This window comes from Cheilinus undulatus, linkage group 9 (assembly GCF_018320785.1).
Source record: "Cheilinus undulatus linkage group 9, ASM1832078v1, whole genome shotgun sequence".
Lineage (NCBI taxonomy): Eukaryota > Metazoa > Chordata > Actinopteri > Labriformes > Labridae > Cheilinus > Cheilinus undulatus.
This window is the reverse complement of record NC_054873.1, coordinates 6806307-6833999: the sequence shown is the minus strand read 5'-3', so window position 1 is coordinate 6833999 and position 27693 is coordinate 6806307. Positions and strand designations below refer to the sequence as shown.

The following is a 27693-nucleotide window of genomic DNA, read 5'->3' as shown; positions in this document are numbered from 1 at the left end:
CTTTTTACACGTCATAATTCACGACAAATGAAAGGTCATGCTTAATAAGATGAGTTTTAGCGGTAAAAAGGCGTATTTTCTATTTTGCAGCGTTGCTGTGTTGAATGCGCAGCAGCAGTGGGCGTGGTCCGGAAGTGACATAGCCGCCTCCTTATACGGAGCCTCGTCGCCTTTCTCCGGTTACTTGTAGGTTAAATTAGTTTGTCATTTTCCACACAGAAGTTTCGTCCATATTTACCGGGACAGCGCCCTGCGGAGCTCAGCATGGGCACCGTCCATGCCCGGGTAAGAGAAAGTCGGTTTACCGCGTTAATGAGCGGACTTTGACCTCTCAGTGTAGTCAGTCAGATGTTAGACAGAGCTGCTACTGTACTGAAGGAAAGGCCCTCAATTTACGTTCAACAAGGCGCAAGCTGTCAGCTATGGAACAGGAAACTTACTCATTATCCTGCTAAAACTCAGCAGTGGGGTCGAAAATACAGAGATAAAATACAGAATGATGTGCTTTTCAGGTCCAAGTTTACTGCAATGGGACGCATGTGTTGTATTCTCTCATTGTTGTCTTGGTGCATGCTGCAGACTCTCATTAGAGCAAGCAAATTCAGCTACACACCCCTAGAAGTTGCTGATGTGTATACTGTTTGACCCGTAGTTTCATATTCATATCTTCAGGTCTTTCTAATAAGGAATTCTTTACACAGTCACTGACTAAATTGAAGGCTATAATCCTCAGAGCTAGTATTTGAATGCATTTTTAGTTTCTCCATCTGATTTGGGATTAGAAGGACCTGACCTCGTCTTTGAGCAGGAATTAGTTTTTTTTTTTTTTTTACCAAAATGATGTCGGCAAGTCTCTCGAAGGTTCTGTTTCTACATAAAATACATCACTGGTTTTAGAGCATATGTTTTGGCAGTGGTTGGTTTTTGGGTCTTCAGTCAGTAAGAAAATGGTGTCAGTCATTTAGAGAGGTACAGCTGAGTCTATTTTTTTGTTATTTAATTGATGGACAACAAGGACTTGTTAAGGCTGAACATGAATACATTCCAGTTAAAGTTCTGGTTATTTTTTACTTCTACCATTCCAAAATCCACACAAATTCACTAAAATTTCAACGAAATTACTTAAAACTTCTGTAAAAAAGATTTAAATACACAGTACTGTGTGTAAGTTTTAGGCTTTTTGGGTTAAAAATTGAGAGAACAATAAGGTCTAGATGTGATGAGAACACTGGCTGAAGGCACTATTGGACAGGAAGGAGGATTAACACAACCCCGGTCGTGCCCTGGATGTCTTTGCATATTACCAGGGGCATGGGAAAATAATCTCATGAAAAAAATAACATCTTTAGGGTGAAGTAAGGGGTGGATGTGATGAGTAAGTACAGCCTAGGGTACTGTCAGGGTGGGTAGTAAGGGTAGCCACAAGCCCCTGGAGGTGCTATGGATGCCCCAAGGGCAAAAAAACAAAAGCTGGTGGTCTCCAGGCATATTAGCAGGTGTGGAAAGGTCTGGACAAAAGAAATGCCATTGAGCTTGATCTTGGCTGGCAAGCGACACATGTCGACATGTTTTGAGCTTTACTTTCCACCCCCTGGTTGAATCATACCAGGCCCTGTGATGAATCCTTACTTGTAATTTATATTTATATCCGCTGCATAGTGCTCTGCAGTGCCACGGTTTTTCTCCAACTAAAGACAAATAACCTTGCACAGCAGAGGTGTGTCTATAGCGCTGCACAATGCAATGCAGCGCAGACCTGACCAGCTCTACCTACATATCTAAACCTATGCACATGACTGTATATTAAGTATCCCATAAAAAGAACCCCCCAAATATTCCTCAGATGTTTCAGAGAAACTTATTCATCAAGCCTAAACATACCATTGAAAAAATTTCTCCAAAATTAAGTAAAATACTAATTCCCCCAAACAAATTTCTCAAATTACCATGAAAATGCTAAAGAAAATCAAAGCAAGTTTCCCCCAAAACTTCTGATATACCTCTCCAAAATACAAAAACATATCCCCAAAATTTCCATGTAGAAAATTCCAAGCAGATTTATCAATATATCCAAACAAATTTCCTAAAATTTCCATTACATTGAAAATGTAATATCCTAATGTCCCTAATATGTGCATACCCATATACAAATGTCTGAAAAGAAAAAAGAAGATGTGTTTAAATGATTACAAATCAGAATTAAAATCTATTCAGTAATTCTTTGGTACCACATGATTCAAAACAATTTCTGTTATTTTAACTGAGTTGTATTGAAAAGGATCAAACTTAAAAAAAAAAATGCTATTAAGACATGTATTAAGGAAAGGAATTAATCCATCACAGTAACTGCAGGAAAGCTCCTACACTCTCTTTGTTGCACCAAAAACATTGGCAATTCTTTTGGCACTGAAATTTTACAAATATGTTATGCTCATTATGTAATGTAATAATAAAAATGAGTTTGCCTGCAGGTTGTGATGAGTGAAAACTATCATGTCTAAGTTTTAAAATTCTGGTATTTTGACAACCGTAGATGACACACCCAAGCATTTGATTGAAAATAGATACAAAGTAAGCTCCTGATCAGACAAAGAGAGACACATGTACAACTCAAAAATATAAACTCATCAATAAAATGCACCTGTAAGAATTTAAAAACTTAAAATTAACTTGATATAAGCTAATATTTCTGAGTCTTGTATTTCCTTTTATAAGCCAGTGATTATGTGGTTGTAATTCTTGTTTCTCCTGTTTTCTGCTGCAGAGCCTGGACCCTCTGCCCATGCGGGGGCCAGAGCTGGGAGTCCAAGCTGACGACATCGAGGCTCTGGAGATTGAACATGAGCCAAAGCAAGAAGTTCTCGAAAACAAGGATGTAAGTCCTGAAAATAGTTTAAAACACAACCGACAAAGCAGCGACCTACAGCTTTTTTCCTATTTTTATTCTGTATAAAAGTCACAGGCTATTAATCCTGTTTGTCTTTTTCAGGTTGTGGTTCAGCGGGTACACATAGATGGGCTTGGACGAACCAAAGAGGACTTGCTGACTTATGAAATTGCAGATGTTTTTCGGGCGAAGAATTTGATCGATGTAGGTACATGTTAATACAACAGTCCTTGTTTATTGAATACATGTTTTCAGCCTCACATGCTTTAATTTGTTCTGCAGGTAATGAGGAAATCCCACGAAGCCCGACAGAAACTTCTGCGTCTCGGCATCTTCAGGAAAGTTGAAGTCGTAATTGACACCTCTAGAGGTACCGTCAGTCACTAAAATTCTCATAATGACGCTTTTAAAATCAAAATGCAGCCAGGTGTCTTTTGCACACATCATCACATGGTTTGATTCTGAGCATGAAGTACTGTGTTCTTCTCTCTTTAGGTGAAGACGCTCTTCCTAACGGCCTTGATGTGACGTTTGAAGTCACCGAGCTGAGACGGCTGACGGGCAGCTACAACACCATGGTTGGAAACAATGAAGGCAGTATGGTGAGCACTGACAACTTGATGTGGATTTACTCATAGTAGTAGAATGCACAGGTTAAGTTTCTCTAAAATAATCCCAAATCTGATTTTTTTTCAGTTTAGTCTGACAGACTGAGGCAACCCCTCTTCTTTGAAGTTTTTCTATTTGACTTCCTGTGACAAAATAGAAACCCTAATCACTTTCTATTTCAGGTACTGGGCCTGAAGTTACCTAACGTCCTAGGTCGGGCAGAGAAACTGACCTTCCAGTTCTCCTACGGCACCAAAGAGACATCCTACGGTCTGTCCTTCTTCAAACCACAACCAGGACACTTTGAACGCAGGTAAGATGAGAATAAGATCAGAAAATTCTCTAAGGTTAAATCACATTCATACATAATGTTAATGCAACAGCAGAAACAGGAATTCCAAAATTGTATGGATGTTTCTGATTCACTTTCAGCATTTCTCTCAACGTGTACAAAGTAACTGGCCAGTTTCCATGGAGTTCACTGAGGGAGACAGATCGTGGCGTTTCTGCAGAGCTGAGTGTAAGTGCTTATTCCTATTTATGGGGTTATTTATTTACATTTTATGTTTAATTAAAGATGCTTTTACATGGATGAAGGACAGGTTAAAAGCAGTTTTGTGTCTCAGAAACAAAAACTTTGGACTTATGCTTTTGGCTTTTTTATGTGTTAACATTTACTCAACATTCATGAAAAGATACATATAGATACCTATAGATTAAAGCCTTCCACTGTCTTTCAGGGACATTATTTCTTGTCTTTTATGAAGGCAGAAGGTAAATCCTACATGCATGGGTGTAGCACAGGAGGGAAAAAGGGTACTGATTACCCAGGCCCACAGTAGGGAGGGGCCCGTGAGAATTCTGCAATGAAAAGTGTGTTTTTACTTTTTTTTTCTTAGTAATTAGTGTCATTATTGAATCAAAAGTGACTAAATGAATTGCACAGCAGACTGCATAGATATTTGTAAAAACTGATGCAACATTTGTTGCTTGACTAACCGATGAAGGAGGGCCATGTGCCATATTTTGTCTGGGGGCCCTAAATCCCTAGCTACGCCCCTGCCTACATGGACAAAAGTATTCAGCCACCTGACCATTACACTAACAGGGACTGTAATGACATCGTCTTCAAACACATGTACTTTAATATGTTGCCCCCTCCCACCCCCTTTGCAGCTATAACAGCCTCCTCTCTTCTTGGAAGGCTTTCCACAAGGTTTTGGAGTATTTCTGTGGGAATTTGTGCCCATTCATTCTGCATTTATGAGGTCAGGCACTGATGCAGGATGAGAAGGCCTGGCATGCAATCTCCATTCCAGTTCATCCCCAAGGTGCTCAATGGGGTTGAGGTCAGGTCTGTGCGTGCCAGTGAAGTTCTTCCACACAGACCTCATGAAACCATGTCTTCATAGTCCTTGATTTGGGCACTGAGGCACAGTCATGTTGGAATAGAAAAAAGCCTTCCCCAAACTGTTGCCACAAAGTTGGACACATAGCATTGTCCAAAACACGTTTCATAAAGATTGCCAGTCCTAGGAGATAACCTGCCCAAAACCTGAAAAACAGCCAAATACCGTAATCCCTCCTCAACATCACAACCGGCACAATGCAGTCAGGCAGGTAACATTTTCTCAGCATCCACCCAGACTCACCCATCTAGCTGCCAAACAGAGAAGCGTGATTCGTCACTCCACAGAACATGTTTTTACTGCTCCACTGTCCAGTGTTGGTGTTCTTTATATCACTCCGACCAATGCTTGGCACACGACTTGGTGAGGTTTGAGGCTTTTTTGCAGCTGCGTGGACATGCAAACCCATTCCGTGAAGCTCCCACTGCACCGTTTTTGTGCTTACATTAATACCAGTGGAAGTTCAGAACTCTACAGATATGGAATCAGCAGAGCATTGGCCACTTTTATGCGGCTGTTGACCTTTTGTGGCTGAGTTGCTGCTGTTCTTAAACGCTTCCACTTTCTAAAATATCACTTACAGTTGACTGCTGAGTATCCACCAGAGATGAAATATCATTGTCTGCCTTTTTGCAAAGGTGGCATCCATCACGGTACCATGTTTGAAGTTACTGAACTCTTCAGAACGACCTATTTAATATCACAAATGTTTGCAAATGGAGACTGCTTGGCTAGATTCTTGATTTTATACACCTTTGGCAATAGATCTGATTGAAACACCTGAATTCAATAGTTAACAGGTGTGGCCAAATACTCTTGTCCAAATAGTGTATGTTATGTTGCTTGATGAACACTCATATACAGCAAAAGATTTATACAAACCAGTATGCTTATCTGGTGTCTGATTTTAACTGTTTTACCACCAACAGTTCCCTGTATGGAAGACCAGCCAAACTCTAAAGTGGGAGGGAGTGTGGAGAGAGCTGGGCTGTCTGGCCCGTACTGCCTCATTCGCCGTCCGAGAGGAGAGCGGCCATTCCCTCAAGTCCTCCCTTTCGGTGTGTACCTCATTATTTCTTTTAAAGACATGGTGGCAAGACCATGTGTCTAATGTAGACACGCTCAGGATTGTGCTTTTACAGACACCTGGTGCACTTTCCCGGGCCTGTTCCGGCTCACCACATACTGGGTGCCCAGAACCCGATGGGCTGGTCCAGACATCAAGGGCGACCACATGCGTTGTGGATGGGTCAGCTGGGAGGATACCTTGAGAGATGGGGCATGGGCCTAGTGCAGACCTGTATGATGGCCATCAGGAGGCTAGAACAGTACAAGACCAGGGTTGACATGGCAAAGTGCCGAACCGGCCTATGCTCCCAATACCTGACCTGACCTTAAATGGTGTTTGTTTCCTCATCACTCATGGTTAATCTTACTGTGTATCAGTGTAATTCAGGGGACATAGCTACAATGTGACACATGTAATCCAGTACTGATCTTGTTAATTGATATGTTTCTGTTTTTTTTTTTTTTTTCTTTTTTAAGCATGCCATGGTCATCGACACCAGAAACTCCTCCATCCTTCCCAAGAAAGGTGGCCTGTTGAAGATCCATCAGGTTTGTCTTTTAACTCTAAACCTGAGCATTTCTAATGCTGTTTAAAAACAGTGTGACTGGAGCTTTGGGTCGTGGTTTTGCAGGAACTTGCTGGTTACACTGGGGGAGATGCCAGTTTCCTAAAGGAGGACTTTGAGATTCAGCTCAACAAAACACTCATCTGGGATTCAGTGAGATTTGTTTTGTTTTTTTTCAGTCATACAGCAAGTTAACTCTGCCAAAGATAGTATAACTTAAATTTTAGCAGCTTTATTGCCTGAAAATGAGCGTTAGAAATAAATCAAATTAGAATTGGAAGTAAAGAATGATTTATGGTTCTAAATTTTTATGCACTACCCAAACTGCAAATAGTGGTGCAACTCCATGCTAATACATCCCTCTGTCTTGTGTGATGCTTGAACTACTTTTCTAACTTGTATGTCTTTGATAAATTTGTTGTTTTTTTGCTTTGCATGCACAAGTAAACTCATCCCTTTAACTCCTCAGGTCCTCTCTGCCTCGATGTGGGGCGGTTTACTCCTTCCTATCGGTGACAAGCCAACAAGCATTGCAGACAGGTACAGTAAAGTGTTGTTATGACAATGCATCCCTAGGGATTAATGATGGTAAGTATGAGTGTCCAGACTATGCATGAACGGTGCATCTTCTGCTGTGACCTGATATCAGAATTCACCTTTCCACCTCTCATGCAAACGACAGCCAAAACATTATTTTTGTGTCTCTTTTATCATAGTTTGGTATCTTTCAAGCTGTCTGCAGTGTGGCACTGGCAGTGCAAATAAGTGGGGACAAATTAGCTACAAGCAAAGAGGCAATTTGTGCCTCTTGAACAGCTTTTCAGCCTCATGTTTTCCTAAAGAAGCTTTTAAATTACATGCTGATATACTTTTTAGCAAATTAAACTTTGTTGGTTACTGATTAGGTTGAAATTATAACTCAGTTCAAGATGGAAAGCTACAAGAGATGTTTCGAGCCGGTTCTGAGAGCTGGTTTCTTTTGTTAGTGATGGGAGCTAGCTTAGATTGATTGTTGTTTAAGAGGCACTTCCATTTTCCTTTTTTTTCAGGGATGCACGATGTAGGATTTTTGCCAATTTCTTATATGCCAATACTTCTTACTTTGAAACTGACTTTAAAATGTAAGGAATAATTATAAAGAAAAAGACTTAAGCTGATCTGTTGGTCCTGCCTAAACTCCACTAACTTATTTTTTTGAACGGCCAATATTTACAGCTGATATAGGCAGATTTTGTAGCCAAAATATCAGCTGTAATTATCTGCAGATATTTTAATATCTGCTGATACCACCATCATGCTGGTATTGTATCCCTACTTTTTTTAACCTGTTTTTGTTGTTTAAAGGCATAAAGAAAGGCGAAAAAACTAAACTGATGATATTTTGAAAGTCAAAGGTCACTTTGACCATGCAAAATTTTGAGGTTATTGTACCGTATTGTGGTCTTTTAGGAGTTACAATAATCTTTACTTAGACTAAAAAATCATTGAGGGCAAACCCTCATCTACAACGACGTTGAGAAAATAAAAGAATAAAATACATGATAGACAAAAAATATAAGAAATATACAGCAGATTTACCGAGCTTAGAAGATGGGTGTTATGAGCTCTAGAGGACCAGACAAGCAAGAACGAAATTTAGGAAGGAAGCATCCAAATAACAGCTTTGTAAAAAAAAAAAATCACAAATTTCTCAAGTTCTCTGGAAAATTGGCAAAAATTTACACATAATAATGGGGAAAGGGGGTATAAAATTTATCAGTTTTGGTCCTTTTTCTTTTTTACATCAGGCGTTTTGGTCCAGTTATGCTCCAAACTGAAATGTATTAAATTAACTAAACATGCGTTGTTAAAATTTTTTGGAAACTTGGGTTGCGTTCTGTCAAAAGACAGACTGATGGGTACTGAGGCCGGATCAGTTAAGAACCACTGCTGTAAAGGATGCAGGGATGAGTGTTATAGGCACCACCTGTAATGAACCTAAGTGCAGAGTAGAAAACTGCATCATGGGGTTTTAAAGTTGCAGCAGAAGCATGCCTGTACAAAATATCACCATAATCCAACACTGATTAAAAGGTTGCCTCAATTAGGGTTTCTACAATGCAGGAGAAAACAAGATTTATCTTTAAAGAAAAGCCATTTTTGTATCATTTATTTTACCAAATTAGACACATGATCTGTTCAGGCAAGTGAGCAAATAGCACCAATCTCTGTATGCTTTTTTTATTGCTCAAGACTAATATAAACATAAAGAGCAGTGCAGGGTAGCGTTACTTTTATAAGTAACTTGATAGGTTACAGCATTACCTGTTGAGAAAAATAGTTAATGCAATGATGCATTACCAAAATGACGACGTTTCTACCTCCTGTGTTATAAAAACAGCAAGGTGGTCAGCTGCCTCTCGATGTGTGGCCTCTGCTGTTATTACACAGCCTAGTTTATAGCTCATAGCCTCAGCAAAGAAGTAACAGATTAATGCAACTTTATATGCTCACAATTCAAAAACAGAGCAGAGTATTAAACATAGGGTTTGTGCATTTCCCATAGGCACCTCAAGACTTTAAGGCACTGCTTCAGAGCTGTCAATACAAGAAGAGCTTTTGAACTTGCATTTTGCTGTGGTGTTGTTGTCACTTTTGACCAAAAATCCAGAATAAAGGGAATAATTACACTAATTTTATGGTGTAATGCCGTCCTTTCTGCCAGCTTAATAAGCTAGCAATACTGCTGTATTTATCTTCTCACGTGCAGCTTAATGCTGGCATACCAACAAGAAGGAGAGAAATAGAAACAGTGCAGATACTCGTTACAACAAAGAAAGTTATGAGTACTCTAATGGATATCTTTCAAGCACATTACCCTCAACCTTGTTAAAGGGACATGCAACAGAATACCAGCAATAGTTAGGAAGGTGGCAGAGGCACAGAGCTGCTTGGCAGGGGTTTGAGTTTTTCTTTTGAAAAACACAGATTTAGAGATTTGAATCATCCAATGACTGAAATCCACTCAACAAATTTCCAAGGTTTTTGAAATCTGACTCTAAAACTGGAGCTTTATTTTTTCCTCATTGTTGTTTACATTTCGACAAAATGTCATGATTGAAAAAATTCTGAGAATTGTTTGAAAGCAGTCTTGTTAATCATGTACTTTTAAATGCATACAAAATTATATGTAATCCTGAAAATGAGACAATCATAAGTTGTGGAGAAGTCTGTATTTTTTCATTAAGGGATTCAGACCAACTCAAGTCAAAAAACTCAATTTAATTTCATCTAAAAGATGATAAAGTAGGATTTTAGTCACTAAAATGTTGTTACTTTATCTTTGATGTGTATCTTTTTTTTTTATCTCTTAGGTTCTATCTGGGTGGTCCCACCAGCATCAGGGGCTTCAGTATGTACAGTATGGGCCCACAGAGTGAAGGTGAGACATTCACATGGCTGAGCTGTTTGGTAATCAGACTGAAGTTTGCTGGTTAATAGAATGACTTTGTGCTGGTATTACTGGTATGACAGGTGACTACTTGGGAGGAGAGGCCTACTGGGCAGGAGGCCTACACCTTTACACACCGCTACCTTTTAGACCGGGCCGGGGGGGCTTTGGCGACCTCTTCAGAACGCACTTCTTCCTAAACGCAGGAAACCTTTGTAACCTCAACTATGGTGAGTAGTAAACAGCTAAAACTTCATTGTAATGATAATTTGAAGGTAATTTCTTATGCTCACTGGAAACCAAAATAATGATATCTCAGTTCATAAAACCCTGATGTACGGACAAGAGATGCAGTGATTGTACAAAATAGGGCTGATATTTGAAAATAATTTATCAAATTGCTTATTCTTCCTTTTTGTATATATCAGTTTAAGCATGCTTATGATATTTTTTTTTTCCTTCTGTTCTTGTCACTCTTTTAAAAAAATTAGATAGAACTTATTTCAAAAAAAGAAACCCTGCCAACATATAGTCATTTTCTTTTTAAAGAGAACTAAAGACTCATTTCTTTTTAATGCACTGCCTTATAAAATAAAAGTACAAAACTTGGACTTGTGTGGTATAATGGATCTGTGAAAACCTTTGTAGTTAATGTTTTGAAGGAGCTCTGTCTTTGGTAGAGAACAGGAGCAAGCACTACTCAGGTAGGATTTTGCAGATACCATCATTTTCTGTAGTTATGATCCTCTGTGTTTGTTTTCTATCAGGTGAAGGGCCACAAGCACATCTAAAAAAGCTGGCAGAATGTATCCGTTGGTCATATGGACTGGGCATTGTGCTGCGTTTGGGGAACATTGCCAGGCTCGAGCTAAATTACTGCATTCCCATGGGAGTCCAGAGTGGAGACAGGTATGACTGAAATAACAAGGAAGAGATGGCGACTACATTCATTTATCTCTGGGAGAAGTTGTGCAAACTTGCTGTAGAATTTTTAGAATTTTAGATTTAATACATTAAAGACACAGAATGAAGTCAAAAGCCCTCTTTACATTTTTCATTAATGATGCAGACCAAGTTGACCACACTTCAGTATGTAACTCTTAACAATATGTCTTCAGTGCAGATCTATTTCAAAACTCACCTGTGAGCCTGTCACGCAGACAACAGCCTATACATCATCTCCGTAGCTCTCTTACTGTGGCTTGACATCCCTTCATGCTGTGTGTATTGAGGCTGCTGGCAAAAAGAATGAATTGGGATAAATTAGCCACATGCTAAGAGCATGGTGCGCCTCTTTAACAGCTTTTCTTCCTGATTGTTGTCATAAACATTCTGCTGAAGGACTAAAAATGTCTTGTGGGGTAGTGATTAAACTGAAATGACAGCTCAATTCAAGATGTTACGAGGGAGTCTTAATGTGTCGTCTGTAGATGAGCCGGCTCTAAGAGCTGGCTCCTTTGTGAGTGACGGGGGCGAGCTACCATTTGAGACATTGTTTTCTTTTTCCCATAAACATAAAAATAAAAAAAATAGCAACCAATTTAAAGCAACTTCGGAGCCGAAAGACCGGCTCTTATTACTGAGCTGAAACAAATAATCTTTATATCTAAAAAGGGGTGCAATTTCTGTTGCTTTGAACAAAGATTGTAAAATATACTGTATATTAAGCCATTTTTTCCCAGAATGCCACCAATCATATCAGATGACAGAGTAGTTTTTAATGTGTGTCGGTACACACTGTACAGGGTGTCTGCAGAGTCTTAAAAAGTATTCAAAATTGATCAGTCAATTAAGGCTTTTAAAAAAGTATTACAAAGTCTTAAATGCAAGACTTTAAGGGCTTAAATTTTTTTTATTATTTTTTTTTATTTTTGTAGTAATCTAAGAGATTGCAGCCTTTAAAATATGAATCAAAGAGTATAATAAGGATCCTGAAATGCGGAATAATACATTTTTTTTCTTCAAACCTAAATGTATGCTGTTCTACTTTTTTAGCTTTACTACCTGTGCAAACCTTGCAAACAGCTACTTTTAGTTTGAAGCATAACTACTATTAGGTCGCTTAAGTAAAAATGGAGACCCTACATTCAGATACCTTATGTGATGAGTTAGAAATTGAAGATGCAGTAGAGTCTTGAAACGTGTGAAAAGGGTCCTGAAAAAAGTCTTTAAAAGTATTTAATTGAATGTCAGATTTTTTGTATGTACCCTGGTTTAAACTTCCAATCCATCCGAATGGAGGCATCGGTATAAGTCTGAGCTATCTGATATCTTACTGTTTTAGTACATCATTGAGGTGTATCCACACAAAACATTTAGGATTACTGCTTGGTAACCAAATGGCCAAAACAGACATAAATCCGTGTTAATTTATTTTAGACATAGGACAAATGTCAGTAAGCATACTTATTGTCCAATGATAATAAGTGATTATTTTTAGTTGTAATAGATGGTTTTAAAGGCAAAGCAGTCTCGTGAAACTGCAAGTGCAGGTGAAGTTTTTAAAATTTGTTTGGAGTTACATAGATGTCTGTGTACATGTGTAGAAATGATTGAAATACACTAAGAATTTCTTGGAGTGTAATCATGCAGATACATTTGATAACATTTCATATAAACTTGGAGTGTTTTTTAAAGAAATCCTGGAAAGATCTGATTTTAGCCATCTGATTTCAACAGTTTTTTCTCCCTTTCAGGATATGTGATGGGGTCCAGTTTGGAGCAGGAATCAGATTTCTGTGAAGCCACCTGTCTTGGATGAAGGTCTTCTTTGTGTTTAAATATTCATTTTATGCCAGATTCATTTTATTTGGAAGGGGAAACTGTACAGAATTGTTGTTACATCTAACTAGTTCAATTAAAGTGTTTGCACTGACATGAAGTGTTGATGTATCTTTCCTTGCTTTCAGTTGGAGGTCCAATTAGTCAAAATACAAAATTATAATTTAACTTAAAAATGACATGCAATATGTTTAGTTAAAGGGGGAATTTTTTCCAAGGAGCCCCAGCCTGCTGTTAGATTAACTCAGAGTAGAAATGTAAACTCTGTGCAGCATGATGAGAGATGGGCAGAAGGTAGATTGAAGATTTTAACATGAACTTAACCACAAAAAAATGAGTTTGTTGTGGATCTTAAAGAAAAGAAGTGAACTGTAAAAAGTTAAATGTTTGATCCACTAAAGTGTCTGAGATACTAAAGAGAAATGAGACATTGAGGAACAGCGGTGCACTCATTTACACAACTGTGGCTGTAGGGAGACCCAGACCAGGAGTAACCATAGTGTGTTGAAAGGGACAAAAAAACAAGGTTAATTGTGGAAAAAAAGGAAATGGTGCACTAGTTTGGGACCTTAATTAGTTTTATTTGACCTTGATTAGTCTTGACAGCCTTAACGGAAAGAAAAATTATGTACCAATAAGTCCTAATTATGACAGAAAACTTGTTTACTTTTAATCACATAATAACCACTTTCTATCTTATAATTGTGACTTTTTTAACTCATAGTTTGGACTTCTTATCCCACAATTATGACTAAGCCATCGCATATGTCGACAATATCCCTCAGAATATCGACTTTTATGTCACAATTATTTTTTTCTCTTACAATTTTGACTTGGAAGGAATAGCGGTGGTTTTCTAACTTTAGTCAGTTAACGTGAATGGATTTTTTTCCATCCCTTATTATCTGCTTTCTTGCGCACCAGTTTAGCGCACACTCGTAGTCACGTGTGTCCAGCTTCTCCCAGTGATTCGCCCAGCCCGCGCATGCCCCCTACTCATTGTTCCGTAGCATCGTAACCGACACGCCATAGAGCAGTGCGGGAAGAGAGGAGGACTGTGGGGGGTGTTCATTCACGGGATTCTCGAAATTTCATCTCCCGTTCCCCCGTCTAGGAGCGCACATACCGAGAAAAAACGGCGTTGTTTGGGAAGCAGTTGAGTCAAAAAGAGTGGAAGTAACCCGGCTGGGTTTTTTTTCTCTGAGGTTTTATCGGTGGTGTTATCTGTGAGCGGCAGGCATCCGGACGCACGCTGATGGCGGTCACTATCGAGGATCTCTACCGGAGCTACGGGATCCTTGCTGATGCAAAGGACAACCTCAGCCAGGTACATAAAGGAAAAAAAATCCCATATTGTAAGGCCTTTTACCTGAGAGCCTTATTTTTCTGGTAAAATACATGTATATGCCCACATTCCTGCTAGCACGTATAACTTAAGCAGCAAAACATTGTTGTGATTGCGCTAGGCTAATTGTAGCTAACGCTAACGTAACGCCAATGTTCGGTGTTACGGTATAACGAGTGACCGTGTTAACTGGTGACTGTCAGCCCTATGCCTCTGTAGTTGTTGTGGAGCCATCACGAATGCCTCTTGGGTTAGTTTTTCCCACGAAACTCAAGATTACTCAAGAGAAACGTAGTAAAATGAAACATGAACAAATTTAAACGTTATCAAGGGTTGTTAAGGTTTTCAGCAGCTACTGTAACTACGACAACCACAGGCGAATTCGGCATCAAGACACAAGTTAGCACGGTCGCGAGTGAAACCAAAACCCAGGAGTGATGTTAATGGCCTCACCGTCGCGACCCTTCAGAGAGGCGGCAAGCGAGCGCTTGAATACACACTGAAATCAGAAAAGGGTAGTTTTCATCTTATTTAAGCATTCGTTATCGCCGAAACACTTTGCTTTGGTGGTAATATTTGTGGAAATTAATCTGAGCTTTGGCAGCTAAGCTTCTCAGTGCTTGTCTGTCAGCTTTCAACACTTAAGCGTAATTTAAAAACTTAACGTCAAAGTACCTCATTTTTCGTAAATGCAAGGAGAAAATATTTTTCAGTCACAGAGTAGGGTATTGGTTGGTTTTTAAAGATCTGCAAGACGAGGTGTTTTTTTATTTCACCAATAAGATACCACCGCTGTATGCTTCTTCCTTTAGACTTGAAACTGTCATAATTATAAGTAACTCTTTAATATTGCGCTTAATTAACAACGTAGACTGTCTGATAAAGATGTTTAGTGTCTGAAGCTTTAGAAAAACTCCACATTTTTTAATAAGTGTGTAGGATTGGAATTATTTAATCAAAACGTTCAAGCAAGTGCCCACATTGGGTGCCAAGGGCTTTTGTTTTTGTTGGATTATTGAGTCATTTATGAAAGTTCTGCATTGAAAAGACGGTGGGTGAATGAAATTGTCTCATCATAAATAAGGGATGTTGAGTTTTATCGGCATGGTATCAATATCGACAGATATAAACTTAAAAATTGAATTATTACAACAGTAAGTATGAAAGTTTCTACCTCTATTTAAAACTGGTATTTCGGCTATAAAATCTGCCTTTATCATCTTTAGATATTGGCGGTATAAAAAAGTAAGTTAGAAGTATAGGATGGACTAACAGACATTTCCTTGCCATTCCTTGCACTTCAAAGTATTTTTTGAAGGACTGAAATGTGATAATTTGTTCCTCCTCAAACTTCATTTTGTGTGTTTAAAGGACTGAAGTTTTAGGTCTGAATTACAGTTGAATATCCATTATCAGCAAAAATCCAACATAATGCACACCTATCATAAATGATTCAAAGAAATATCTCAAAAATAAACCTAGGAACATGCAAGGTAAGGTGTGACCTCTGTATGCAAGAGGCTGAAACATAATACATTTTGTGCACTTTTCCACAGTGGCTAAACATCAACGTAGTGCCAAACTCAATGTAATAGAGACTGAGATTTCCCATTAGGCAAAAGCCTGCAGAGCAGCTTCACAACATCTTTTTTATGTACTCAAACTTTGCAACGTAGAGTTTTAAATTGAAGGTATTCTATTATAATTTCCTAGTGTCCCACTAACTCTAATAACCTCCAATGAGTTAGGCCCTTGAACTTTAACATTTACTTTGAATAACATAGCATTTCCTCCAAGTAACCTATTTGTGAAGAACCTTTTGCATTTGTTTATTGGAAAATTAGGCACTGGTGGCACCTTTCCTACTGGCATGTGCCATGTGCAAACAACTCTAGGAACTCTAATAATTGTGTAAATAATTTAAAAAAATAATTCTTTCTTATTACAGAAGAACATTTGCCATCACCACATATGACATACTACAGTTTGAGATGTCTCTTAAGGATGGGGTTTATTACTGAAACTCTGATGAGGGCCGGTGGGGTCTGAAATTAGGCAGTGGAGGCTACCACCAGATTTTGAATGCATTTACAAATCCACATGCACTCCACTCTGCATAGTCAGAACCTAAAGCTATCTCTGACGTTTCTTAGAGCTTTGGACAAAAACTACTTTCAAGTTCAACCATACACCACAGTTAGCTTGAATCAAAATGTATTGCAGAATTTACATTGTGCAAATTTTATCAATTTGCTCTTTTGTTCTGCAGCACAAAGATGCATACCAAGTGATCTTGGATGGCGTGAAGGGTGGACCGAAAGAGAAGCGCCTGGCAGCACAGTTTATTCCCAAGTTTTTCAGCAACTTCCCCGAGCTGTCTGATGCAGCCATTAATGCTCAGCTTGATCTCTGCGAAGATGAAGATGTGTCTGTGAGTATTATAGGACACTCCTCTGTAGAAATATGTTTTAGCTGTGATTGTGCAGCTTTTCTTGTCGTTTAAGATCACTGGGCGTCAGAGTGACTTTTTTTGTCTTTAACCAGATTCGGCGGCAGGCGATCAAAGAGCTGCCACGGTTTGCAACCGGAGACAACATCCTCAGAGTTGCCGATATTCTCACCCAGCTCCTGCAGACGGGTATGAGATCCTCTTTGACAGACAACTAGCAGTGCTTTAGTCTGATTTATTTTGTTCTAGTTCTAATTTTCTTTAGAAATGACTTTAAAAGAAGTCGTTTGTTTCCAATTTCAGATGATACAGCAGAATTTAACCAAGTGAATGCAGCACTTATTTCTATCTTCAAGATTGACGCAAAAGGTAAGTCTTTGTTAGTTAAAAAAGGATGGCCATTCTACTTGTTTTCAGTAAATATCAGAAAAAATAATTATATTCAGACATCAGTTTTACGGTGTTTTCATGATGCATGTCCACAGCAGCACCCCAACAAAGCTTTGCTATCTTTAAGCTTTGACTTTCATATTTCTCCATGACAGTCTTATATCTGGTTTAGCAGTCAGGCATGAATTTACACTTTTAAAGCAAGAGAAAAGAGACTGATTTATTATGTACACCCAACTGGTGCGCTTTCTTCCAGCCTTTTGATACTGGTGATAGTTTAAACAAAAAATATTGCTTTAAAATGTGAAGTTTACAAGTATTAAATGAGTTTCATCATGTATTAAATGTATATTAATTTATTCCCCCATAGCGTTTTAAATAATCAAATAATAAATAGTTTAATAGTTTTCACTAAATCCCATCTCTTCTGCTCCCGTGTGCCGTCATTCAGGTACTCTCGGGGGTCTCTTCTCTCAGATCCTGCAGGGCGAGGACATCGTACGGGAACGGGCCATCAAGTTTCTGTCCGCTAAACTGAAGACTCTACCAGAGGACGTTTTGACAAAAGAGGTGGAGGAGTACGTGTTTGCAGAGACAAAGAAGGTGAACACATATTAGGAATTGAGTAATGGTCTTTGATTTTAAGTGAATGACTAGAGTACTTCATGTCAAACTGATGGATTCAAATGAGAATGTTTGAAAACAACAGCTGGTAAAACCTGATTGCTCTGCTGAATTCTCCATGGAGGTGCAGCATGAAATCTCTTTTGTGTGCTAAAATGTGTTTTTGTTTTTTAAATTTGTGAAGCTGTTTAGTGCATTTCTGAGTGTCATTCTCCCCTAGTGTAATAGGTGTTGTCTGAAAGCATTGTGTTAAGTTACATGTAAAAGGGGGGGTAGTTTTATGTTATGCCTTCAACTGTATCTCAGCTTCTTCTTTGAAGAAAATCTATTTTGGAAATGAACTGTGTCATCTGAAGTTCAAAATATGATCCAAGTATTTCCTAAACCTTCAAAAACAACATGGAGACTTATTGATGCTGCTTCCTCAGGTGCTGGAGGATGTGACAGGAGAGGAGTTTGTGTTGTTGATGCGTGTCGTGTCAGGCCTGCGAGTCCTGCAGACGGTTAACGGACGGCAGCAGTTGGTAGAGCTGGTGGTGGAGCAGGCTTTCCTGGAGCAGGCTCTGAATCCAGGTGATCCAGACACCGTCGATCGCCTGCTGCAGTGCACGCGCCAAGCCTTACCCCTGTTTTCAGTGAGTATACCAAACACATTTAAGTTAACTGATCAAAAAGTGTCTAAACCTTTAAGATATATTTATAATATATCATTTTTTGAGTTAAAGTGTAAACCTTACACCTTGGTTTTTCCTGTCTTGTAGAAAAATGTTCATTCCACACGTTTTGTAACCTACTTCTGCGAACACGTCCTGCCAAACCTCAGCGCCCTGACGAGTCCTGTAGCTGAGCTGGACATACAGTTGGAGGTGAGTACTGTCCTACTCCTGAAAGCCACATTATCCATGTGTGACACGATCGGTCTGCACCGTGGTTTTGCTCCATGTGACAGCAGCGCATTCAGACTCACTGGATCAGATTCTGAAACCTGACCCCACCCAGTCTGGAGCAGCTGGTTTCATGAGAACAGCAAACGAACAGCATGTTACTTTGACTTTCTAGGGTTGATTGCTGCTTATTTGCTTCCTCTTTTGACACAATGTTGGTAGAGATGGGATATTCACTCTGCAATCATTTAGTAAGTTATTGGGTCACGTTATTAAGTTAGCAAAAATACTTAATATCGTACAAATCACAAAGTGCTTAAAAACAACACAATAACAGAAACAAGGTCAGCATTTCTCAAAACAAGCTCAAGTAAAACTTAAAGAAACTACAAGATAAAAAATTACATCAGGTGGTCAAACGACGTGTTCAAAATGGCTTTTTAAAGCTTGAAGTTTGAAAGAAAACTTCTGAGAGTTGGGGACAGAATTACCAAAGACATAATTACCTTTGTTTTTAGTCAGACAAATAGGACAACAAGTGGACCCTGCTCTGAGCACTTGTGAGGTCTACTGGTCATGTAGGGGTGATGCAAATAAGTAAGGATGGGACAAGGCATGGAGAGCTGCAAACTCTTGAAGAGGGCTGGCTACAGGGAGACGTCCCTGTTCACTGCGCTGCCATCAGGAGATGCTCTGGGACAAGGGGCGAAACATCAGGGAATGGTGGTCCCTGCAGCCAGCCAAACAGGCACCAGTGGAAGCTCAGCAGGCCTAGGGTCAAGCAGGCATAGCATCTGCCTGAGATTTCAAATGTCAGGGTGATAATAGATGTTTAGTACGGTTATAATTAAGGATGTTCTATGCATCTGTTTCCCTTTTCAACTAAACGCTTATTTACATTTCGTCTAACTGACCAAAGAGGAGAAAATCCCTAGAAAACAGTCAAAGTCCTTACAGGGTCATTGTCTTAGTGGATGTGATGTTACTGTGATATTCCCTCTACAGCATGGGTAGTATTAAAAGCTAGTGTCGCCCGCCTTTGTCCCTCTTTGCAGATTAATATCTTACTTTTATATGTGGCCTCTTCTCACATCGGGTGAGTAGTTACACGTGAGTTCAACCCTCTACAGCCTACATACCACTTTAGTTACATTTACTACTTTGGAAAACTGTCGTACTGCGGTGTTCCTACTACACGCTAACCGCTAAGCCACTGCTGGGCTTCTCATGTTTACATTCGGTGATGTGCTAGAGAGGAAGGCAGCGGTCATTAACTGAGGCTACTGCAGCCTGTTGTAGCGGGAGGTTCATTACAGTTTTAAAGAGCATTATAGACTGGGAGTTCAAGCCCCTGTTTATAAAAAAAAGATTGGTAATTACTTTAACTGACTAGTGAATCCCAAGCCGGCTAATTTGATAAACAAGTTTAACTGTTTTATCAGTTAACCCTGTGCATCCCTAGTAATAAATAACTTAGTCAACTGTCCTTGTCACAGTATGCTAACAGCTGTGGAGAATCAAATTATTGATCAAAGTGTGTCTGGCTTTCCAACAGGTGGTGGAATATTCTCCCTATCAGCTAGTTCCTAGCAGACCTCCTGCTTGATTTGTTATTTCACGTAACAATTAGTATGTTTAGGTCCCAAAGCTGTCACAGTTTAATTTTTCTCCTGGTTTGCCCAAAAAACGGTCCCTATTTACCAACTGGTGAATTAAACTGGCTGCGGGCATTGATGCTGTGAGAAGAGGCAGAGTAGAAACACTCAGCAGAAGCACTGTTTCTAAGTTACTTAGAGCAGTGTTTCTCAACTGGTGGGTTGCGGATGTGTGCCTGGGGGAAAAAAAAAAAGACACCAAATTGTCTGAGACTCTATAAAACATGCATGTTTTGTCCTCTTTCATTGCTTTGTAACACCGTTTGTACTGTCTTAAACCCCAGCTGTACTATTTTTTTATGAAATACGTCTGACCAAAAAAAATCTCCAACATTTGGGTCGCAGTTCTCCTTGAGGAGTTGATGGTGAGTCCTGTGGTTCAACTAGTTGAGAACCACTGACTTGGAGCATAACTGCTGTAAAATTATCAGAATATAACATGTTCTGCAAAAGTTTGTGTGTATTGCCCCTCTCTCTCCTGCAGCAGTATCAGTCAGCTGTGTGCTTGCACTGTTTTTTTTTTTCTTTTGCTCCGCCTGCCCCCAACCTCATGACTGGCTGACCAGGGTGATCACAATTGGACGGAACCAAACGCTCATTACAGAGCACTAACTCCTAAAGTGTGCATCAGATTTTCAGTGTTGCAATTAAATTAAGACTCATCTCCTAACCCGAATCTCTAAGTGTGTTTTTGAACCCTCACTCCTGAGAAATCTGACCAGTATGTCCATCGTTGTGAGGCCGATCCTCCTAATGTCTGACATTTGGTGAGCGGTTGTAGTAGTAAACAAAGTCAGCGTGGCAGCCACCTGTCAGAGGTGTCAGCCAACTGCATGTTGTTAATGGGTCATTAGTCTGCACCACGCAACACTGTTTCTAATTAGCAATGCACATTACAGTGTGAGGGGATCTGCTGAGCTCTGTGTTTGTGTGTAGGTGCTGAAGCTGCTGGCTGAGATGAGTCCATTCTGTGGAGACATGGAGAAGCTGGAGGCCAACCTCAACATGCTGTTTACCAAGCTGCTGGTAAGAGAACCCGTAGTCTGTTACTTGAATATCACAGGATAGTGTTCTTAAAATAAAGATCCACCGGCAGATTCATTTCCTGTTTTATTCTGAAATTTTATGTCATCTTTTTAGTAGCCTCTTGTTGGAGATCATTGTTTTTACTGTAAAGAGGGTCAAAATGAATTTGCTAGTATTTGACAGTCAAGAGCACCACATAATCACTCTACCTCATCTACATCTTGTTTGAATAGTTTTTCGATTTCCACAGCTTTTCTTGGTCAAACAAACTTTACTTGATATTTGAGGAGGTAGATATGTATATGTAGGAATAATTTTGTTGTAATGTTGTCACTGAAAGAGAGGCTCTTGATCAGGTTTGCCAAGACTCTAGTGAAGGACTTAGCCAAGTCAGGAATTGTAGTCTATAAGAAGACCATCACCAGAGCCCTGAACAGGAATGGGCCAAGAAAAATCCACTTCTACAGAAGAGATGCCTTCAAGCGGGACTGAATTTTCATAAAGGTGGAAGGAATCATGGAGAAAGAAGGATATGGGAAGATTTCTGAAGGAAAACCTCGAGCAATCAGCAGCAAATTTGGGTCTGGGTCGCTTTGTTTTCCAACAGAGACTTGTTGAGAACGACCTTCATTCCTTTCTCTCATACGTCGAGTTTCTTCTGCTTTTTAGACTATCTGTGGGGGGACAAGAACAAAGTTCAGTTTTAATTTTTTTGTGTTTGTGTAGGAGTACATGCCTCTGCCACCAGAAGAGGTGGAGAACGGGGAGAACCCAGCAAACGAAGAGCCCAAACTTCAGTTCAGTTACGTCGAGTGTCTCCTCTTCGCCTTCCACCAGCTGGGAAAGAAGCTGCCGGACTTTCTCATCGATAAAGTCGACGCTGAACGCCTAAAAGACTTCAAGATCAGGTGAGGAAGTCAATCTTAAGTGTCCCATGGCACTAGAAAAATTATTTAGCTTATTTTGGAGTACGATTACACCCAAAAATGCTCATTTTTCACACAGTAATGATGTTTTCTTGTGTTCTATCAGGTTACAGTATTTTGCCAGAGGCCTGCAGGTTTACATCAGACAGCTGCGAGTAGCACTGCAAGGCAAGACGGGAGATGCTCTGAAGACAGAAGAGGTAATGCAACATTTCAATTTAAGTTTCTGCTCTGATTATTCTGCTATGAAAATCTCTAATGTGAACTTTTTTTTGTCATCAGAACAAGATCAAAGTTGTGGCTCTAAAGATCACAAATAACATCAATGTCCTCATTAAGGTAAGATCTTCATAAACACTGACTAGAAAATTAAAGAGCCTGTCTGCTGGTACAACAAAACATTACACAATAAAGTTGTCCATGTTTGAAGATTACTTCAGAGTGCAACGATTATGACATAAATATGATGATGTGGTTTAAGTTTTGTATTGTTTTGCTGGTCCTTGGACTAAGAAGTCAAGATTTTGTATAGCCCTAAAGAAGATTTAAAAAACTTCCACATCTTTTGTTTCATCTGGCTGAATTGTTAAACAAAGTATTTTTTAATTCCAGGTAGTACTTCTCTTTATGAGATTTGTCTCATCTTTTTCTAATTTGTTCCAGGATCTCTTCCACAACCCTCCATCCTTCAAGAGCACAGTCACCCTGTCCTGGAAGCCGGTCCAGAAGTCAGAGGCAGTAGCGTAAGTCTTCTCTTAGCTCTCATAGCTGATGTAAAGAGATGAAATCATTTTGATTTTAGGGTATCTGCTGCCCCTTTAGGTAATCTTCTGCTTTTTCTTTTGTGTTTTTAGACCCAAGCGTCCCTCAGGTGAGGAGATGGGCTCCGGTGGAAGCACAAAAAAACAGATCTCTCCTCAGCACCGGAGGGACGCACGGCAAATCTATAACCCCCCCAGCGGCAAGTACAGCGCCTCCATCGGCAATTTTAACTACGGTGAGCAAAACTTGGTGAAACTTTTTCAATTCCTTGTAAATAATAGCAAAAAAATTGTCCCGTCGCGCTCATCAGGTTGTGCTAAGTTTTTTTGCACATGCATACATTTACATACATGCACAGTGCATACATGCTGTATGCATACATATGCATCATAACCTTGCAAAGCAGATGGATATGCCCATTTCCTTGTTTTTCACTGGCGAATCCATCTTGTCAAGCTACCATCTGAACCGTTTGGGCCCGGTTAGAAAGTGACAGGACCAATCAGCGATGAGGGGCAGTACTTTCAGGCATGGTAGAGTCGTGACGTAAACAAGCAGCAGCAAGAGCCCGGTGCAATTATGCCGGAAGAGATTTGCATTGATGCTGCTAAAGCATAAGTTTTATCAGAACTTGAACTCAGAATTCTTCGTTAAAAGAAGAACAAAGAACAGCACTGAGTTGTTTTCTTTTTAAACAAGACAAAAGTTGAGTCTATAGTCACCATGTTTCGCGTTATTGGAAGTCACGACTTGAAAGGCTTTAGATGCCAATAAATATTTGTTCAAAGTAGACTATTCCTTTGGTTAAAATCGTTTAGTGATTTTTGGTAATTGATATTTCAATCTTTTCCCTTTTTTCAAACTTTTCTCATGAAAACTTCAGCCCTTAAACACTCTTGCCTCCTTCATCAGCTGTGCACATAAAGCCAGACGTGTGCTACTGTGAGCTGATACATGACAAATTCAAAGCTGTATTGGCTAAATTTTACCTTGGAAAGTTAATTATTCTTTACAAGAGTTTATATTTGTGATTGTACATGCCATGAAATTTCACTGCCACACCATAACTGTGATGACAGTAAGTTAGTGAAGAGCAGAATAAGTACAGCCAGATGTTAGGCATTATCAAGACGTTGAAGATGCCAGGAAAAAATGGTTAATGTGCAGTACTGTCCCTCTTGAAAAGAGATTTATTCTGTGGTTACTTCAGAAATAAAAGTCTTTAAACTGAGTGACTGTGAGAGTTGTTGCTCCTTCATTTGCAGTGGTGTAGACAGACAGACGTTTAGAACGTTGCAACATGACCCGTTGCAAGCTGTTTCAGCTTGTTGCAAATCTTTGGTCTGAAATTGACTTAAGACACTCGAAACACTACCATATTTTAAGACGGAGTGTCCTTTCTTTTGCAAATTAGCTGTCTCAAAAATGACCAAGGCGTCAAGGTTATATTGCAGACAAGACAGTTGCAAAGTAGGGAGTCTGACATCACTTTCCACTATTGATAGTATCAAAAAGTTATTCTGCTTTCATAAAAAACCCATGTGAAAGTACATGTGGTAGAACTGTTGTGCTGAATAAATCGCCATAATCTCAGCCTCTTTTTATCTGACACTTCAGTGAAGAGAGACTGAGGTACAAAAAGGCCAAAGACAAGTTTGGGGTGACTAAGAGACGGTGCAGCAATTAATAAAATCCAGATTGTTGGTCACGCTGGTGTATAAGTTGAGGTTTTTAGGCTTCTTCTGGGGAGGTAAAGGTTTAAATTGTCTTTTTGGGTTACTCAAGTTGCTCTGCCCACTAGAGGGCATTTTTATCATTTATTAGATTGTATTCAGAAGGTTTTTAAGGACATTATTACTTGTGTTGATTAGACGGAGGTCTCATAAAAGTGCATATCTAATATGATACAATAGGCTTTAAGGGGACCAGCGGTCCACAAGCTTAATATCAGTTTACCTCTTAGTATGCTAGCATTTTCTTTAAACGCAGGGTTATGGCCTCATGATGGAGAAAAGATGCTAAAAAGTGACACCAGCATCTGGGTCGCTGTGTATCACAGCAGGTTGTGAGCCATGAAGCAGCTGCTTGAAATATACTGTACAGTGAGTGAACTGGGGTTCATTTCTAGTCCCATCAGGTGGCGTTTAATGGGAGATGAGGGCAGCTGGACCTGGACCTGGGATCATATTAGCACAAATCTCAGCACTTAATAGCGTTATACTGCTTGCACCAGAATAAAGACCATAGTGACCATTTATATGAATAAACAAGAATGAAAAGGGCATCATATACACAATACTTTATTGTAAAAGTTTTCTGCTTATGTACTTTAACTGTAGGCTTTTATTCAGGTAAACATGATTTAACAGTGAAATGTAAGATATTCTAAAATATATGAATTTGAATTTAATCCATCTTACCAAAGCCCTGTTTATTTTTCCATCTGCAGAGCGCGGCGGCTTCAGGGGTGGCCGAGGACGAGGTTTTGGATCCAGAGGCAACAGGAGCCGAGGCCGGATCTACTGATCCCTACCACACAGTACATATTGCTCATTGAACTGCATCACATTGAGATCTTTTCCTCACCAAGATGGACTATTTGTCACCTCCTCTTCTGTTTTTTAACTGGTCTCCACATCTTTCCACTGTTCAACCCACAAATCAAGATTATCATTTCCTGGAGGGGCGGTGTGGGTTTGGTTTCTGGTCTTCAGACTTCAGTCCAAGACTATTTAACTTTAACTCCTCGTGTTCCTCCTGGCCAGCTCAAAAGAAACTAAATGTTTTTCTCCCCCCCCATTGATTTTTTAAAATTTTATTGTGTATTTTTGTGGAACAAAAGACTGCCAACGTGTAACTGATGAATATTTTTGTCAGATTGTTGTAGGAAAAGATAAAGACCCTCTCATTTTGCAACATGTTGAATGCATTTCTTTCTACCTTTTTATTTAATCTTGTTTTGTTTTTTATTAGAGCTTAAGTTGAATTGGATGACTATGCTACTTTGTATGAATCAATGATGTTGTTTCATTGGATTTTTATCATAAACTTGTATGGAAGTATGAACCTGTGGTGTTTCCGTAGCTTTTTTAAGCAGATAACATTTCCTACAGCTTTAAATGTCCTCTCTTCTCCTCCTCTGCATGTTTAAAAACCTCTCCTCAACGCACCTCTCTTATCCCCGCCTCTTTTCATTCACTCACCCACTCATTCATCACATTTATCCTCTCCTCTCCCCCTCTACGCTTATATTTATATCAAAGCAGTGTGAATGGAGGGTAAATTTAGCCCACAATCTGCTGTCTACATTTAGAAAACACACATCAACAAACAAGCTTCACTGCTGTCTACATGTCTGCATCAACAGACTCCCCCTCTTAGCCCAGTAAGTGTTTTTGTGTGTGTGTAGGTGCTGGGGGTGGGTGCTGCAGCTTTGAAGTAGAAAGAGGTAGATCAGGCTCTTAATAATTGACGCAGCCATAAATAGTCGCTGCCATGTTTGGAGCACATTTTTACACACTGCTGCTGGTGGCGGAGGCTCGTTTTGTCTTTTTGCACCCTGAGTAATGCTTACGTTTCTCTGCACTATTGCTGATAATACTCCTAACAACATATTGTCTAAATTTGATTCACTTTTAGTAAAGTCAGATGAGCCCACTCTTGCTGTAATTCCAAAGAAGCTTATCCTCATGATGATGTGCTTTAGATGCACTGGAAACAAAAATATCTTGATCTGAAAGATCAAACCAATATTAATCATTTCTGAACTTTTCCACCTTTAATGCAACCTGTAAGAAATAAAACTTGATTGAGAAACAAAAGTAGGATATAAAGAAGAAGAAAAAAAAAAAAAACATAAATCTGACTGCATAAATATGTACACCCATTTTATTACAGAATTCAATCTTTCTGGATTGTCTGTCAATGCAACCTACACTTTCTGGACAAAAGTATTCAGTCACCTGAAACTTCACAGTTGGTACAGTGCAGTCAGGCAGGTGACGCTCGCCCAGTATCCACCAAACCCAGACTGACTTTAATTCGTCACTCCACAGAGCCCATTTCCTCTGCTCCAGTGTGCTTTACGCCACTCCATCCAATGCTTGGCATTGTGCTTGGTGAAGCTTGCATGCACTTGGCTTTCATGTGGAGTTTTTGCAAACTCCAAGATTTCTTAAATGTGTCTTACGCTGAGGAAAAACTTTCATCTAGCCTCTCTGCTATACTCCTGTATTGATGGAGAGCTGCGGTGGTGTTTGCCATCTGGAACTTGATCCCATCTCCACAGGATCTCTGAAGCTCAGTCAGAGTGACAATCAGGTTCTTGGTCACTACTCTTACTAAGGCTCTTCTCCCTTGATTACTTAGTTTGGCCAGGAAAAAACGGCTCTTGGAAGAGTCCTGGTTGCGCCAAACTTTTTTTAATTTGAGAATAATGGAGGCCACTGCTCTTGAGAACCTTCAGTTCAGCAGAAACTTTTAGTAGCCTTCCCCAGATCTGTGCCTGTCAACAATCCTGTGTCTGTGCTCTGCAGGCAGTTCTTTGACCTCATGACTTGACCTTTGCTCTGATATGCATTGTCAGTTATGGGGTCTTCTATAGAGAGGTGTGTGCCTTTGCAAATCATGTCCATTCAATTTAATTTAGCACAGGTGGACTCCTATCTAGGTGTAGAAACATCCCAGCAATGACCAAGAGAAAATATCCAAGTGTTTTGCAAAGGACCTGGATATTTATGGTAATGTAATATTTCAAAATGAATTTAAACTACTGTAGCATCAGGCTGCAACATATCAAACTAGAAAAAAAGAAGTGACTGAATACTCTCTGAATGCACTATATCAGAAATGTAACTTAACTGACTTCAGCCACGAGTTTTGC

The 27693-nt window shown here is 39.5% G+C and overlaps 2 protein-coding genes across 3 annotated transcripts; both read left to right on the top strand.

Annotated features, from left to right (window-relative positions):
• The first annotated feature begins 134 nt into the window (after positions 1-134).
• Positions 135-12844, top strand: samm50 (SAMM50 sorting and assembly machinery component). Of its 2 annotated transcripts, none has more exons than XM_041794804.1 (15): positions 135-285; positions 2765-2875; positions 2990-3091; positions 3170-3257; positions 3383-3489; positions 3679-3809; positions 3929-4016; positions 5835-5963; positions 6451-6522; positions 6606-6692; positions 7009-7079; positions 9893-9960; positions 10053-10199; positions 10737-10878; positions 12666-12844. In XM_041794804.1, exons 1-15 carry the CDS (start codon positions 265-267, stop codon positions 12709-12711), a joined length of 1410 nt encoding a protein of 469 aa, XP_041650738.1. In that variant the 5' UTR covers positions 135-264; the 3' UTR covers positions 12712-12844. The 2 variants fall into 2 exon arrangements, with proteins under 2 accessions (XP_041650738.1, XP_041650736.1); XM_041794802.1 differs by having other exon boundaries at positions 10044-10199.
• Positions 12845-13757: 913 nt separating this feature from the next.
• On the top strand, positions 13758-25877 carry api5 (apoptosis inhibitor 5). The gene is made up of 14 exons (XM_041796641.1): positions 13758-14077; positions 16365-16526; positions 16640-16733; positions 16848-16913; positions 17386-17537; positions 17987-18193; positions 18320-18424; positions 21034-21123; positions 21850-22031; positions 22156-22249; positions 22332-22388; positions 22713-22792; positions 22904-23046; positions 25261-25877. The coding sequence occupies exons 1-14, from the start codon at positions 14006-14008 to the stop codon at positions 25335-25337; spliced, it is 1581 nt and encodes a 526-aa protein (XP_041652575.1). The 5' UTR covers positions 13758-14005; the 3' UTR covers positions 25338-25877.
• Positions 25878-27693: the final 1816 nt, after the last annotated feature.

Coding starts and splice junctions, on each gene's coding strand:
- api5 (XM_041796641.1), top strand. CDS start 14,006: ATGGCGGTCACTATCGAGGATCTCTACCGGAGCTACGGGATCCTTGCT. Junction 18,425..21,033: donor AGCTGGACATACAGTTGGAG/GTGAGTACTGTC, acceptor GTTTGTGTGTAG/GTGCTGAAGCTGCTGGCTGA. Junction 22,250..22,331: donor ATGCTCTGAAGACAGAAGAG/GTAATGCAACAT, acceptor TTTTGTCATCAG/AACAAGATCAAAGTTGTGGC.
- samm50 (XM_041794802.1), top strand. CDS start 265: ATGGGCACCGTCCATGCCCGG. Junction 3,258..3,382: donor CGTAATTGACACCTCTAGAG/GTACCGTCAGTC, acceptor TTCTCTCTTTAG/GTGAAGACGCTCTTCCTAAC. Junction 6,693..7,008: donor AAACACTCATCTGGGATTCA/GTGAGATTTGTT, acceptor TTAACTCCTCAG/GTCCTCTCTGCCTCGATGTG.